The sequence below is a fragment of the Aphanomyces invadans genome, assembly GCF_000520115.1.
Source record: "Aphanomyces invadans strain NJM9701 unplaced genomic scaffold supercont1.86, whole genome shotgun sequence".
Taxonomy (NCBI): Eukaryota; Oomycota; class Saprolegniomycetes; order Saprolegniales; family Verrucalvaceae; genus Aphanomyces; species Aphanomyces invadans.
Window position 1 is genome coordinate 69,491 of NW_008580231.1, and position 13,643 is coordinate 83,133.

Genomic DNA, 13,643 nt, shown 5'->3' on the forward strand with positions numbered 1-13,643 from the left:
ATGGCCATTGAGGACACCATTCACCCAGCGGGAGAGATTGGCATCATGGATGCTGACAACACTCGCTATTACAACGTTTTACAGCCCCTCAAATCAATCAATTCGAGACCTCTAATTCATTTTTTATATTTGTCCTATCATGGACTGGCATTGAGTGTGAACCAATCAGAGATCGCGAAAGTCGCTGAAGCATATTTAGCCAATCATGGACTAAGAAGGAATTTAGCTTCTCGTCTTTTGTGATACTATAAATACTTGTGAAGTATTTACTTATCCCACTGCGAATTTAATGATGGTACAACGCTTGCGAGTTTTTCCCGGTTCACTGTACACGCTTGCGCAGTCGCATGCATTGAGCTACACATTTCGCTTTCTTTAAATCGCTCGGATGTTCATCACCATCGCATTCAATTGAGCGTGAGAAACGTATCCGCGCGCAGTGACGATTCCTTCGCTTGGTAGATATGCATCACAGGCACATTGGTGGGTGTAGACAGCATGGACGATTCGTAAACACAATTCAGGGAAACGGGATTGTATACTAATCCATGCGCCATTCGCACGTGTCTTTCTCGTGCCTTAGAGCTCAGCAGTCCATGCGTATCGTCGCGCGGGTCTCTAGATTGTATTGTCACCCGTCCAAAGATTTATGCCATGCGAATCCATTCCCAGATCAAATCCTCGAGTTTGTGCAATGCATTGCTACCACTACCACAAGCTACACCAAAAACACCCCCCCAATTTGGCGCGAGTGTGAGGCAGGTAGCGCATCTTGCCTTCTTTCTGCTCAACTGGAGTGTTGTGTCAACTTGACTTGACTTCGATATTGTACGGATATCACGACCCTTCTACGGGGTTTTTCATTGGTTGTATAGATAAATCTAGTCGAAAACTTCGGTGATTAGAGCATCCGGATATTACTCTGGCAGAGATGGAAAATGTACCTTCACACCTGAGATCTCTTCGACATGGCATCATTGATGGAAGCAGAGCTCATTCATCAGCGCGATGTTGCCAAGGAAATGGTACACGAACTTCGAAGACAAGTGGAAGCACTACAGAAGCGCGAAGGCGTCATTGAGCAACGAGCTCTCACGGCCGAACTGCGTCGACACCAATTCGAGATGACGCTCAAGCGTTGCAAACACCGAATTGACACATTGGAGGCGAACCTCAGGCACCACGTTGTGTCCATTTTGCTTGGTGGTCTGCTTGGGGCGTTTTTTGGATGGCTCATGGGAATCTGCCTCGTCATGATTGATACCCCGCCCTTTGTTGCGTTCTTCCTGATGGGTCCGTTCGTCTTGTGCGGTGCCATGGTTGGAATCGCGGCCGGCCTCGCTCGTCGACAACAGAAGCTTCTGGCTCAGAGCAAGAGAATGCAGTATCCTGTCTTCAAAAAGTCCATTCTCCCCGCGCCGAAGCGATCTGCGCTCGGAACAGCCATCGTATGCGCCAAGGAAGTGTCCTATGCGCTCTATTCATACATTCGGTCGTAGCTTCTCAGGGCTAATGTATCAATATTATTGGTAGAAATTCAACATTTTGCATTGGCTGAAAGTACGACTGTGAAGGTCCGGGATTGGCCCATTTGTTCAATTCTGAAAATCTCAATCCAACAGGAGCATGATGCGACCGGAAGCGTATGCAGAGGTGCACGTTGAAAGCGAGAGCGAGGACTCCACGCCCCGGGTGCTGTCTCCGACCCGACGAGTGAACAAAAAGGTGGACGAGCATGCACAGCAGGCAAAGGTACCCGCTGCATCCTCGGCTATGGACAACGTGACCCTTCCATCGAATCCTCCACGACGGTGGCGCCAAGGGTACCAAAAGTTGTACGAGACGCTCTACATGACAAACACGCGCGAAGGCCAGCGCTGCAACGTCATTCTCATGGTGCTCACCATCGTGAGTGTTACCGTTGCCGTTCTGGACAGTGTCACGGAAGTGCGCGAAGCGTTCAACAATGGCCTCGTCGTCATCGAGATGCTTTTCACGCTGTTGTTCTCGGTGGAATACGCCTTGCGCCTCCTGTGTTTACAACGTCCCTCCGACTATGCCACTAGCATCTACGGCATAGTTGACATGGTGTCGATCCTCCCGACTTATCTCGGTACGCACACATCGCTAGCTATTGTAGTCACCTAAATCATGTAGCCTTTCTCAGCGATAGTGCGCGCCCCCTCATGCATTTGCTCGTTCTGCGCATCTTTCGGATCCTCCGGTGCGAACTCTATGATCGTACTTTCTCGTCTCAATTGGTATTCGTAGGGTGTTTCGCATTTTGAAGCTCGTGCGCTTCATGGAGGCCGCAGCGACGTTGATGGATAACATCCACCAGAACAAGCGACGTATCGCCGTCTTCCTTTGTGCCGTGTTTGCGATGATCCTCGTCATTGGGTGCGCTATGTACCTCATCGAAGGCGAGCGCCATGGCTTTTCGAACATCCCAAAGAGCATGTACTGGACCGTCGTGACACTGACAACTGTCGGCTACGGCGATATCACGCCCAAGACCGTGCCAGGTCAATTCTTGGCTACGATTGTTATGTTTGTCGGTGCGTGATTTGCGACGGCGCTTTAGACCTGATGCGTAGTGTAGGCTATGGCTTGATCGCGTGCCCGATGGTACTCACGGCGACCCAGACCCAGACGTCCGTGTCGCTCGGAGGCATGGGCTTCCAAGTCATGCACTGCCCTTCGTCGCCGGCGTGCAAACCGTTCATGAACCTCCATCAAGACGACGCCAAATTTTGTCGAAAATGCGGAGCCAAACTCAGTGTGTTTTTGTAATCAATCGCTTTATGTGAAACGCAGCCGGATTCAATGCACATGGGAAAAGTCGAGGCCGGCAAAGTCATGCAGTGCCGATTCAAGCCCCGCCACTTGTACGCTGTCCAACTGGGGACGTGTCGTGAACGGACAAATCTCATCGCGACATCGCATACCGAATACGTTGCTGTCATGGCCGCAATCACGTCGTCTACGTCGTTCGAGTCGTGGACGTGCGATAGCTCTATCGAGTGGTCCAAGGCTGGGGCAATGTGCACATTCACGAAAGTGTCGGCCGGGTGTGGCTTGCACCCAAATTGTCGTAGGAGCCGTGATTTTTTGGCATGACGAGCCGCTTGGTTTGGTTTCTGCGGTGGTACGTTACCAGCTTCAAGAGTACATGGATGGTAGAGTACATGGTGAAGATGCAGGTTAAATGGCTGAGGGATGGTGTGGCGTCCGTCCGCGCTACGCATGGCTTCGACTCTCAAGTGCTTTGCGATGGCCGCGCTGGTCTTTTCAGCCTTGCGGGCTTTCTCCTTTTGGCCTTGCCGCATGTTCTCGACCGCCTTGTCGAATGCGACCACCTGCTCTTGCTGCACGACATAATCAATGGCATGATCATCACATCATTTCGAAATACCTCGGCCGTGACAGCGTAAAATGCTTCGAGTCGATCCATGGCCGATGTTCCGCCTGACGTCTCAAATTCTCCAGTGCCTGGGCTGCCACTGGTTTTGTGGAGGTGCTCCAATTGCTTGGCTCTTTTTTCGACCGCAAGTTCATACAAGTGATGGCCAATGTCCCGGGACGAGTCTCGATGGCATCGCGAGTGGATGACTGGGGTGAAGGTGCACTCGACCGTGGCAGAGTCTTCCAAGTGTTGACGGAGCTCGTGAACCTTGATGGTTTCGCGTTGGTGTCTCTCAGACAGAGGATCTTCCGCCTCGACAGCCTTCCCGTGCAGCGTGTACTGCCCGGATGCTTTCTTGGGGGTCTTTGCCGACGGGTGGACAATTGGGGCGGGGCGCTGGGCCAACGTAGGCTGGCTCCTGGAAATGTACTGCCGTCGATACCGTTTCCAAACGTCGGAACGGTGACACTTTGGCTCGTTCAGCACAATGCTCTTCATCCATGTTCGAAAACCCACGCCATTGCTAAGGTCGGCTTGAATATTGGCCACATCGTTGGCGGTGGATGGAAGCCCTATGACATCATTGAGACCGGACTGGCAACCCAACAAAGTTCCAACCAAACTGCGTTAACACCTCGGCCATCGCGTCCTTGCTAAGAACAGTCTCTTGGACACCGAGCGCCGTCAACACTCTGTCAAAATCTTTTTCAAAACGGTCGTGGCAGCGCTTTTTGGAAGCGGAATTGAGCTGGACGGACCGCCGCATGGTTGCATTGATGGCCTATGCCCCAGGTTGCGGTGACATATCGAGTCAAGAGCCACGCAATCATACAAACTCTCGCTGCTCTTGCATCCATTCCGCTTTCAGCGCCTTCTGTTTTGCCAGGGCATACAGCTCGTCGTAGACGTGGCCGCCTTGTCGCTTCTGCTGCATGTGGTGTTGCCTGTCGGTACACCTTGAGAGCCCACATCTCGGTGGTGAGACATCAATTACTCGTACATATTGACTTGGGGCCGGTACAATCGCTGGCCCGTGCGAGCGTCCACCATAAGGTTGCGTTCGCGCTCTTGCTTGTTGAGCTCCAACTGTTCACCTTTGGCACGCAGCATCCTTTCGATGCACGCACTAGACGTGGCGTTCAACCACCCATTCTTCTCGAGAATCCGGACGCTGCCCTGGGAAATGCCTCCTCTGGCATGCGGAGGGATTTGGTCGTGGGCGATAAGAGTTCGGTGCCGCTCGGCCGCTCGCTCCTGCTCCTTCTCGCGACGTGTGGCCAAGTCCGACTGCATTCGCGCCATGAACGCTTGGGTCTGTTTTGGGGTTCTGTGTGTACAGATAACTTGTTACAGGTAAAGGACGCGATGACTCAAACACACAGGATGACTTTTGGCCTGGGCGATGCGAATGAAGCGGCCGCCGACCGAGATTTCGACATCGAATGATCGTACTTTGCAGCAGCTTTGACCCAAACTTGCTCTTGGACCTCGGCCTAGTCGCAATGTATCAGGAGTGACTCAAAAAGTTGCCGAGGTGAGCTCACTTTGCAGCGGCTCAAGATATCCATGTCTAGCTGGCCATTCAGCCCACGTAGCAGCACTTGGAGTCTAGATCAGACCGATGACGACTTGCTGCAAGGATAGAGCTCACCGTTGCGGCTGCTGTGAGACAATTGACAACAGGGGCTCGTTCGTGCCCGCCCATGTAGTTGCAATGTCCTGGAAGTTGCGCAGCGTCAAGATTGGATTCAATCCATGCAGGCGGATCGCGTGCTCAAATTGAGCAAGGGACACGATGTACGGAAACAAATTGGTGGTCTTGAGCACGTCCAAAAGGGCCGCCGGAGTGAGGCCATTTGTTTGCTAAGCACCACCCAAGCATGAACGTTTGAGACGACTTGGAGAGGGAAATACCTGGTGCAAGTTGTCGTACGTAACATCCACGAGCGATAGACCTTGAGTCTACAATTGTATCTTAGGAAAGAACGAGTGATCGACGACGCGTACTTGCAAGGGAATTTGCAACGAGAGTTGGAGGGTGTGACTGCTGGGCTGGGAGCAAATGAAGTCGACAAAGGCGTCTTTGGGAGTCGGCTGTGGAGTACAACCTCGTCAAGTGATGCCGCGCGAGGGGATGACTGCGGACGATACCTCGTTGAGCAAGATTACGTGGTCATCTAGCACGACACTGGCGCGTTTGTCGTCCATCACCACGTGGTGTTGGAGCTCGATTGTGTCGATGTTGGTCGAAAAAATGGGTTCGTTCGCAGCGGGGCGGAGAGTTTCGTCCAACAAAGGCAGGAAGTCATCACTAAATCCATCCGTGGTTACCGGGGGCCGAAGTTCACGTGATGCCATCCCGTTCGATGGAGTGTCTTGTGCGGCAGTCCGTGTTGAATTTGCGCTGGCAATGGCAAGAGAGATATTGCAGAAACCTGGGGGTGTTTGATCGGGATTTTCAAGTGAACAAGGGACCACTGGCTCGGGGAGTCGTGTCTCCAAGTCCAGACTCCCACCGGAATGATTCCCGTGGCGATTGTCCTTGCCCGTCGACGTATCCGAGATAGCTGATTCACCGATGAGACCGACCTTTTCAGCATTTGGCTCGAGGAGCCCTATGACATCGACCCCGTCATCGTCGCTGAACACAACGCTGTCGTCAACCAAGTCAAAGTCGTAAAAGGTGTCCATGGCAGGGCGTAGCCACGTCGGCTATCGTGGTTGATGCGTAGAAACCTCTCGACTAAAAATAGACTTCCCACATGAATTCACTCTCGAGGATCACTCGACAAATTGCACGCGCCAAGCATGAACCTGGCACTGACACGCCAGAACGACATAATTTGGACAGCTACCGTCCTTTCCTTGGTAAACCCCCCTTTCGATGCATGTCGTGAATTTCTCTCATGATTAGATGGGGTTGTTGCGCAGCAGCGAAGGCCTCCGGGACGAGCTTTTGTGGGATAAGCTGGTGCACTGGGCCGTGTTTGGCCTCATCTTTGTGCTTTGCGGTGGCACGTTCCTCGCGAGCCTTCAAATCCTAAACTTCGAGCCCCATCAACCATGGATTCAGGTTTGATAACACTGCCACTCGACAACCAATTTGAGAGGTAGTGGCTGCTTCGGTACCCCCTGTGGCTCTCTTCGCGCTGCTTTGCTGTCCATTCGTGTGGTAACTTGGCCCAGTCCCTCTGCTGCTGCTCCCCTTCGGCATGGTAGAGCTCAGGCCATCTCCTCGAACTGATGTTGTCACGATAGCCCCATGGAAGCATCCTTGGCTCCGCTTCTTCGCCTCAGTGAGTGCACCAATACGTGCTCCTTGTGGAGTGATCGTATGTACACAATGGCGTCGCAAGCTGCGTCCCTCGTGGCCGTGGTCGGTGCGTAGGATGCAGAATTCAATCGTGATAGGTTTGAAGTAGGAGCTCATGCTGTATGCTTCGGACACCCGCACTCGCGACGCTCCTTACACCATCGTAGCCGCTTAATACAATGTGTCACAACTCCGTCACTCGATTTCCTTCCAAGTCAAGTGGAGGGTTTTGGGGTTTGTAGCTTTTACTTACAGTTAAGTGCAATTTCGGGGCATCGAGGTTGAATAATGACATTTACAAGACTAATGCTTCGAAATGATGTAGTAGCATTAGCCAGAGGCCTCAGAGGTCACTTCGAAGGAGATGCCGGTCCGTTGGACCGCCAATACCATGGGGGTGTTGACGAGGACAAGGTTGCCGTGGTCAAACATGATGCTATATCGAGGTGATGGGCGATTGTACGCGCCGTGGAGCCAGGCGAACTCGTCCCGAGGAATATTTGAAGCACTTGATCCGTCGCGTGGTCGATTGTGGCTTCGTCCAACACAAATATGTCGGCGTTTTGCACGAGCGTGCAAGACATGCCCAATATCTGGCGCTCGCCCATGACAGTTCTCGTTCAAAGCCCGCCTGGACGTCGAATCTGACGTGTTCGAGGACGACCACCAGATGAAGTGCATATCATCTGGTACATTCCGGAACCTCACGCCGTCATGCGCTGAAGCCCCGTCCGAACAATGGCGCCGACTTCGATGGGCTGACTCCACAAGCTGCTTCGGCGTTTAGGTCGTACAATATCTGCATCGGTTGAAGGCTTTTGGATAGCAGCTTAGGCTACGGTCTATCAAGAAAGACGGCTGTGCGAGCCTGGGTTGGACGGTCGATTTCCAATTCATTCGGGTTCCATTCCGTCTTATGTTCCTTCAACAAGGTGACCAACGACTTTACCTCGCCACGGCGTGCCACCAAGCCAAAGTCTAAAATCGATGCAAAAGTCGTTCCAGCATCAAGAATTCAACATGAAACCTTTTTATATTAATAGCCTGGAAGAGTGTATACTCGAGATTATGTGTTTTGACAGAATCGTTCGCGCGTTGTTGCATGCTGTCGACCGAGTCGGCGAGCCGAGGATCATGGATGTGTGGAAGCATGTCGCTGTCATCGCTGTGCTCACACCGCTCATGTTGGGGTAGACATCACAGCGCCGTGATAGCTTTCAAAGCCATGGTGGATTTGTAGAGAGTCGCCCAATCGCCTGATCTTCGATGGACTTGGCATATCCGCCTTCCATGCCCTCAACATGTACGCACCTCTATCCCATTCTCGACTTGACGGTCGCGTCTAGAACGGGTAGACACAGCGTCGTTGGGATCACGGATACCGGGATCTACCTCCGACACGACGAATTCTCCGCACACCAGACACCGGACGCTATCAATCGGTTTGTCTTGACGGAAAAGGTTGTGCATTACGAGACCGCAGGAGACGACCACGACCAGTCCTCCCGTCGTGACAGGGTACATCACGCTCGAGACGTTCTGTTATATCTTCCATGATCCCCTCAGACATGCGGTCATGGCACCCACGTCTCGGGCATCCTCGCTGGACGCACCATTGGCGTTGCCCCGGATGCAAAGATTGCTTTCCTCGACATTGCTTACGATTGCCTGAATTGCTCCAACCCAGTAGCTCTGCGCGTGCCCACTTCGACGACGGGTACTCATTTTATCCATTCTGTTGACCTGGTGTGTGATGGTTCGTCTCCATTAGCACTGTTCCTCAATCAAACGAAAGCTGGGGCCAAGGTCATTTCATTCTCGTGGGGTCGCGATGCCCGCGGCAATGACATCGTGGACCGCGCCCAGGAAGACTACAACTTCCTTGCGAAACAGATTGACGCGTATCTGTATGAACATCCCGACGTCCTCGTCGTGACTGCGGCAGGAAACAACGGTGACGACGGGGCCAAGTCTCTGTTCAGCCCTGCTGGCGCTAAAAACGTTCTCACGATTGGGGCCACGTACTCTGTCCCGACTGCCTCAGGTGCGCTGCTTCTTCCAACCGTCAACAACTTCATCATGTTGGCGGGTGTAGATGCATGCCCTGAGGTGGCCAACCTGGACAGCGTGGCGAGCTTCAGCAGCAGAGGGCCAACCCACGACGGACGTCTCAAGCCCGACCTTGTTCTGCCAGGTGTGCTCCTTCAGTCAGCGCAATCCATGCCACTGAATGGAACCAACGAATCCACGTCATTGCTGTGCGTTGCCACGGGCACGTCCCAGGTAATACCGGCAGCTCTAGAGACGTGCGACCGGTATAACTGGCGATCACAGGCCACACCAGTTGCGTCCGGGATGGCCGTGCTCGTCCGCGACTGGCTCGAAGTGGGAGCATGGGCGACAGGGCTTCCTTCTCCAACCTCTGCCGTCGCTTTCGTCCCGTCATCACTTGTCAAAGCCATGCTTATTCACGCCGCTGTCCCGACCAAAAGGAGGCTTCCTTTTGAATTTGACAACGTACGGAGTACGAAGTTTCGACCTTTTCCCATTCGTCGTGATGTCGAGTAGACGACGGTGTGCTCGACTCTTGTGGATGACCAGCGATGGGGATTCAAGACCGTGCCAGACCCCATCCAGGGCTATGGCCGCCCCAACATGACAAACCTTCTGAACTCGACCGCGTTTTTCCTGCCCAACCACACCGGAGTCATGCCGTCGTTGACGACTGGATTTGAGCATACCTATGATGTGATGGTGGTCAAGCCCCAGCGCTTGCGGATCACGGTACTTACGAAATTGTTGGGCTGACTTCATCGTGAACTTCCAGGTCGTGTGGACGGATGCACCCGTGCAAGTTGGCGCGACTCGGCCCCTTACAAACGACTTGGACCTGACTCTCACGTTAGCGAGCGGTGATGTTATTGCGTATCCATTGAGCGGCCAGGGCAAGCCCGACTCTGTCAACAATGTTGAAGTGATCGACGTCTCATTCGACGAGCTGGAGAAACTCGTTCCGCGCAGCTCAACGTCGTCCCAGCAAGGCAAACTCCACGTCGTGGCCAAGGTATCCACGATCCCATTGTAATACAATGGACTCGAGATGGAATAGGTGATCGGAACGTCGGTGGTCCAAGGCCCCCAGCTCTACTCGATCGTGTCGACCGTGCGATTGCAATCGAGACAACGATCGTCCACTGACTCAACGGCGAATGACACATCTTTGACGTCCAACCAGAGCTCTGCCCCGACCAACACGTGGATCGTGTGGGCTGCGGCAGGTGCGGCTATCTTTGTCATAGCTGCAGCGTTTGTGGCCCTCCTGGTTCTTCGACGGAAGCGACTCCCCGACGGACAACTGCAGTCGATGCATGCCAGCTTACGAAGCCTCTTCCGGTGCCGCGAGGCCTGCACCGAGTGCGGTTTCTTCTGTACAGATTCGGCTGCGCTGATGGAGCACGTTTACGAAGCTCATCCGCAGCCGCAGACGTGTCGGCACTGCCACTTTACGACCGCAACTCCCGAACTTCTCCAATCCCATGTCGATGCATTTCACTGACGGTCAAATATGGATAACCTGTGGATTTATCCGGAATTATCGATTTGAGTTTTGAAATCTCGCGGCAAGGCAGTAGGATGCTGAGGAGGCCAACGGCACCGATGCATTCGACGATGGGCGGTCTGCACGAGAAGGTGCGTAGTGAAGGTGCTATGCAACATGCCTTGAAGCATGTGTAGATTCGATCGTGCCACAATACCCTGCGCAACCGCCACTCCACACCTGCCGCGTGTTCTGGTTCGCTTGATCAAGTTGGGGAGTGCTTGGCTTTCCACAACGATCGAAGAAGCCTGAACGTGGAACACTTCTTGAGCACGTTCGACTACGTAGTTGTACGTACTATCTTCTTCAAGTCGTCGTTGATCACTGTGTGACTTCTTCGTAGGACAGTATAGTAGTGCGATTGGAAGAGAGGCGCACCCACACACAAGTTCTTCTGTCCATCATCAAGCTTTGTTACGTATGCAGCCTTTTCTGCGGCGAACTGTTCCGTCCGATCGCGGATCGCATCGTTGTGCACGTGATCCTCGTCTGCTCCCACGTCGATGCCCGTGTGGCAACCAAGGCCAAGGAATGCCTGACCACATTCACCGAAACCGTGAGTTACGACCTGCGACTAATCGTGCAAGCTGCGGACAATCTGTCGTCGGACGAAGGTATGAAAACGTATGCGCGACAAGTTCATGAGGTTTGCGGTACAGATTTGATCCAGTACTGCACGACCTTTGTCGGGCAAATTCCGATTATTCTCGAAACGTGGGACACGCAAGAGTATAAGGACATCGATTTGTTTCCTCTCATCGCCAATTGCCTCGTAAACGACCACCCGCACATTCGAAAGGTTGGATACGCGCCTCTCGCAATGCTTTATGAGTATCAGTACGTTCGCACCGAGTGGTTGGCTGAGCTAACTGACACACGAGGCGTACCCAACACGACGAATCGAGTCTGGTTCACGCGTACTTGGAGCAGTTTTCGAAACAAACCGTGGACGAAATATTTCGCGAAGTTCCGTCCTCGTCTCTGGCCCAAGCCATTCGGCCACTCGTCCGCCGACCATCCCATTACTTTCCCGCGATGAAGAAACAGATGCAGTCGCCAGTCCTGTCACGAAGACTCCAGTTCTCATCCGTGTCGCCCTCTCCATCGTACCAAGACCTCCGGCATCGACGCCAAAACCTCTATGACGACGACGTGCCGCGATCGGCTTTCAAGAAGAGGCCTTCGCACACATCGCACAGAAGATCTCCGTACGTGGCCACCGCGTACAGAAGATCGCATGGGAGGACCACCAGCTTGGTCCAGCGAATCCTCGCATGGGTTTGGTTTTGGATCGTCGTGCTCCTCGCCGCGTTTGGATTCATGTCTTTATTGTGGTTTATATGGACAACGTACGCATAAAGGCGAATTGCGGTTGGTATCTTGGCGACGCCACTCCACATCGAAATGACACATATGTAAATTTTATCCTTTTAATTGTGTTCTGGGCTTTGTCTGCATCGTGATCTACAACCTCACGGCAGCAGGTCTCCGCAGGCGGCGCTTGGACGACTCGTATTTGACCCGTCGTTGGATCCTTCGCCAACGCCGATCCCACATGACAGTCGGATGTCCAACAATTTCCCACTGCACGCTTGAGCATGAAGAGGTTAACCCTCTTCGTGGTTGTTGTCACTTGTGCGTTGAATCTAAGTTCAAGACAGGGGGAGCGTCCTGTAGTAACCTCGACAACTCCAATACCAAATGCAACGACAGAGCTTGCTACACGTCTTTGCACTCTCTCGTCGACGATGCCATCATCACGTACTACGTGTCGTTGGGATTAGCTGCGGCGTCGGACCTCACCAACCACATCGAATTGGACAAGCACGGCCATGGTGAAGGACCGGGTATGGATTTGTTGCACGTGTTTTTTATGTTTCACGCGTGCTCAAGAGTGATATCTTTTTTTGCTACAAAAAACGAGTGCACATATGACGTGGACTTGTCGAAGGCTCTCGATGGCAGGAGTATTTTCCATGAATTCCCTTACTAAGGTACTTCCTCTGTACCAAATACAGTAGGTGGAGACTATTTGGAACACTCCAAAAACCTTTTTTCGGGCGAATATAATCGAAATAGCCTCAAAATTGACCCGAATGTAGCCAATTGCATGACGAACATCGTAGTATTTTTAGATATATTCATTGCTTCATGGCGCTTCAAAACCAATCGTCAAAATTCGGTGACACGCATAGCTAATCGAAAAATACTAATTTCGTCATTTCGAGTCCAATCGAGCTCAAATCAAGCACAAACGACTCGTCTTAAAGCATACATATGGTTTGCACCCCTCAGAACCCCGAAAAATTTCTGGAATCAAAGTTACAAAAATTTCACGTCCTACGACCAAGCACGACATACCCAACGACGAACGGGTCCGTTTGTACCATGAACTTTTGGAGCTGAAAGTGGGTGGCCGCATGGCAAGGCCAAGGAATTGCTGCAGAAGTACGGTATATCTCGGCAAACATTGTCGAAGATTTGGCGTCGTGGGCAAGACTCAAAGGCTTTCTCTGGTCTGGCTAACGTTGTCAAGAGGAAGCAAGATCGTTGTAGTAGACGCCCTGCTCGGTTCTTGGACGAGCTTGAGTCTGCCGTCAAGACTGTACCTCCACATCTCCGCTTCACTCTGCGGCCTTTGTCAGCTTCAAGTGGCATCCCGACGACTACGCTGTGGCGTCTATTGAAAATCGAACAAGTTGAAGAGAAAGACAAGCCGCATCAAACCGATGCTTACCGATCAACAAAAGGCTGCCCGTACCGTCTTTTCCCGCTCCTTCCTTCGAGAGTCACGAAACAATGTGCACTGGCATGACATGCTTGACCCGGCCCATATAGACGAGAAGTGGTTCTACGTGACTTTGATCAATCGCCGATATTATCTGTGGCACGATGAGGAAGTACTGGTGCGCAAGTGCTCCTCTAAGCGGAACATTGTGAAAGTCATTTTTTGACGGCGGTGGCCCGTCCGCGCTATGACAATGCAAGAAAGACAACATGGGACGGAAAAATTGGAATGCAGCCATTCGTGACCCAAGCACCAGCTCAGCGTACCAACAAGCATCGTGCACGTGGCACTATCGTGACGATCCCAATGACCGTGACCAAGGATGCTTACCGAGACTTCCTGCTGCAGTATGTCATTCCCAGCATCAAGCGTCTTTGGCCCGGTCGTCCTGACAAGCCCATATTTGTCCAACAGAACAATGCTCGCCCTCCTGTTGGTGTGGACGACCCTGCTGTGTGTGCTGACGGTTGTTGCGATGGGTGGCAGATTCAACTTGTTGCGCAGCCTGCCATGAGCCCCGATTTCAACGTTCTAGATC

General features: G+C 52.6%; 6 protein-coding genes across 7 annotated transcripts; 5 read left to right on the forward strand and 1 right to left on the reverse strand.

Annotated features, from left to right (window-relative positions):
• Positions 1-939: 939 nt before the first annotated feature.
• On the forward strand, positions 940-1,543 carry H310_14766 (hypothetical protein). The gene has a single exon (XM_008882694.1). It carries the CDS (start codon positions 969-971, stop codon positions 1,497-1,499), a length of 531 nt encoding a protein of 176 aa, XP_008880916.1. The 5' UTR covers positions 940-968; the 3' UTR covers positions 1,500-1,543.
• Positions 1,544-1,608: 65 nt separating this feature from the next.
• H310_14767 (hypothetical protein) lies at positions 1,609-2,816 on the forward strand. The gene is made up of 4 exons (XM_008882695.1): positions 1,609-2,113; positions 2,158-2,224; positions 2,272-2,558; positions 2,603-2,816. The coding sequence occupies exons 1-4, from the start codon at positions 1,627-1,629 to the stop codon at positions 2,791-2,793; spliced, it is 1,032 nt and encodes a 343-aa protein (XP_008880917.1). The 5' UTR covers positions 1,609-1,626; the 3' UTR covers positions 2,794-2,816.
• Positions 2,634-6,143, reverse strand: H310_14768. Of its 2 annotated transcripts, XM_008882697.1 has the most exons (14): positions 6,071-6,143; positions 5,558-6,021; positions 5,414-5,500; positions 5,321-5,368; positions 5,058-5,269; positions 4,951-5,014; positions 4,787-4,899; positions 4,407-4,733; positions 4,239-4,350; positions 4,025-4,187; positions 3,416-3,978; positions 3,189-3,368; positions 2,949-3,140; positions 2,634-2,901 (listed from the first exon to the last, which is right to left on the reverse strand). In XM_008882697.1, exons 2-14 carry the CDS (start codon positions 5,762-5,764, stop codon positions 2,824-2,826), a joined length of 2,346 nt encoding a protein of 781 aa, XP_008880919.1. In that variant the 5' UTR covers positions 5,765-6,021; positions 6,071-6,143; the 3' UTR covers positions 2,634-2,823. The 2 variants fall into 2 exon arrangements, with proteins under 2 accessions (XP_008880919.1, XP_008880918.1); XM_008882696.1 differs by having other exon boundaries at positions 5,558-6,143.
• Positions 6,144-6,214: 71 nt separating this feature from the next.
• On the forward strand, positions 6,215-6,794 carry H310_14769 (hypothetical protein; the record flags this gene model as incomplete). The annotated part of the gene is made up of 4 exons (XM_008882698.1): positions 6,215-6,274; positions 6,321-6,479; positions 6,521-6,621; positions 6,665-6,794. 4 exons carry the CDS (start codon positions 6,215-6,217, stop codon positions 6,792-6,794), a joined length of 450 nt encoding a protein of 149 aa, XP_008880920.1.
• A 1,004-nt stretch (positions 6,795-7,798) lies between these two features.
• H310_14770 (hypothetical protein) lies at positions 7,799-10,324 on the forward strand. The gene is made up of 10 exons (XM_008882699.1): positions 7,799-7,909; positions 7,960-8,022; positions 8,066-8,237; positions 8,286-8,436; positions 8,491-8,763; positions 8,815-9,002; positions 9,054-9,236; positions 9,288-9,503; positions 9,547-9,783; positions 9,829-10,324. Exons 1-10 carry the CDS (start codon positions 7,854-7,856, stop codon positions 10,273-10,275), a joined length of 1,986 nt encoding a protein of 661 aa, XP_008880921.1. The 5' UTR covers positions 7,799-7,853; the 3' UTR covers positions 10,276-10,324.
• Positions 10,298-11,749, forward strand: H310_14771 (hypothetical protein). Its single transcript, XM_008882700.1, has 5 exons — positions 10,298-10,409; positions 10,455-10,607; positions 10,661-10,931; positions 10,977-11,154; positions 11,199-11,749. Exons 1-5 carry the CDS (start codon positions 10,353-10,355, stop codon positions 11,674-11,676), a joined length of 1,137 nt encoding a protein of 378 aa, XP_008880922.1. The 5' UTR covers positions 10,298-10,352; the 3' UTR covers positions 11,677-11,749.
• The last annotated feature ends 1,894 nt before the right edge of the window (positions 11,750-13,643 follow it).

Bases quoted from the DNA above. Each gene is read 5' to 3' on its own strand.
- H310_14767 (XM_008882695.1), top strand. From the start codon at position 1,627: ATGATGCGACCGGAAGCGTATGCAGAGGTGCACGTTGAAAGCGAGAGC. The intron at 2,114-2,157 runs GTACGCACACAT...TAAATCATGTAG, and splicing joins GATCCTCCCGACTTATCTCG to CCTTTCTCAGCGATAGTGCG. The intron at 2,225-2,271 runs GTGCGAACTCTA...TGGTATTCGTAG, and splicing joins CGCATCTTTCGGATCCTCCG to GGTGTTTCGCATTTTGAAGC.
- H310_14770 (XM_008882699.1), top strand. From the start codon at position 7,854: ATGGATGTGTGGAAGCATGTCGCTGTCATCGCTGTGCTCACACCGCTC. The intron at 8,023-8,065 runs GTACGCACCTCT...GGTCGCGTCTAG, and splicing joins GCCTTCCATGCCCTCAACAT to AACGGGTAGACACAGCGTCG. The intron at 8,437-8,490 runs GTACTCATTTTA...CGTCTCCATTAG, and splicing joins CGTGCCCACTTCGACGACGG to CACTGTTCCTCAATCAAACG.
- H310_14766 (XM_008882694.1), top strand. From the start codon at position 969: ATGGCATCATTGATGGAAGCAGAGCTCATTCATCAGCGCGATGTTGCC.
- H310_14768 (XM_008882696.1), bottom strand. From the start codon at position 6,097: ATGGACACCTTTTACGACTTTGACTTGGTTGACGACAGCGTTGTGTTC. The intron at 4,900-4,950 runs GTGAGCTCACCT...CATTGCGACTAG, and splicing joins ATATCTTGAGCCGCTGCAAA to GCCGAGGTCCAAGAGCAAGT. The intron at 4,734-4,786 runs GTGTGTTTGAGT...CTGTACACACAG, and splicing joins CCCAGGCCAAAAGTCATCCT to AACCCCAAAACAGACCCAAG.
- H310_14771 (XM_008882700.1), top strand. From the start codon at position 10,353: ATGCTGAGGAGGCCAACGGCACCGATGCATTCGACGATGGGCGGTCTG. The intron at 10,608-10,660 runs GTACGTACTATC...ACTTCTTCGTAG, and splicing joins GCACGTTCGACTACGTAGTT to GACAGTATAGTAGTGCGATT. The intron at 10,932-10,976 runs GTATGAAAACGT...TTTGCGGTACAG, and splicing joins CAATCTGTCGTCGGACGAAG to ATTTGATCCAGTACTGCACG.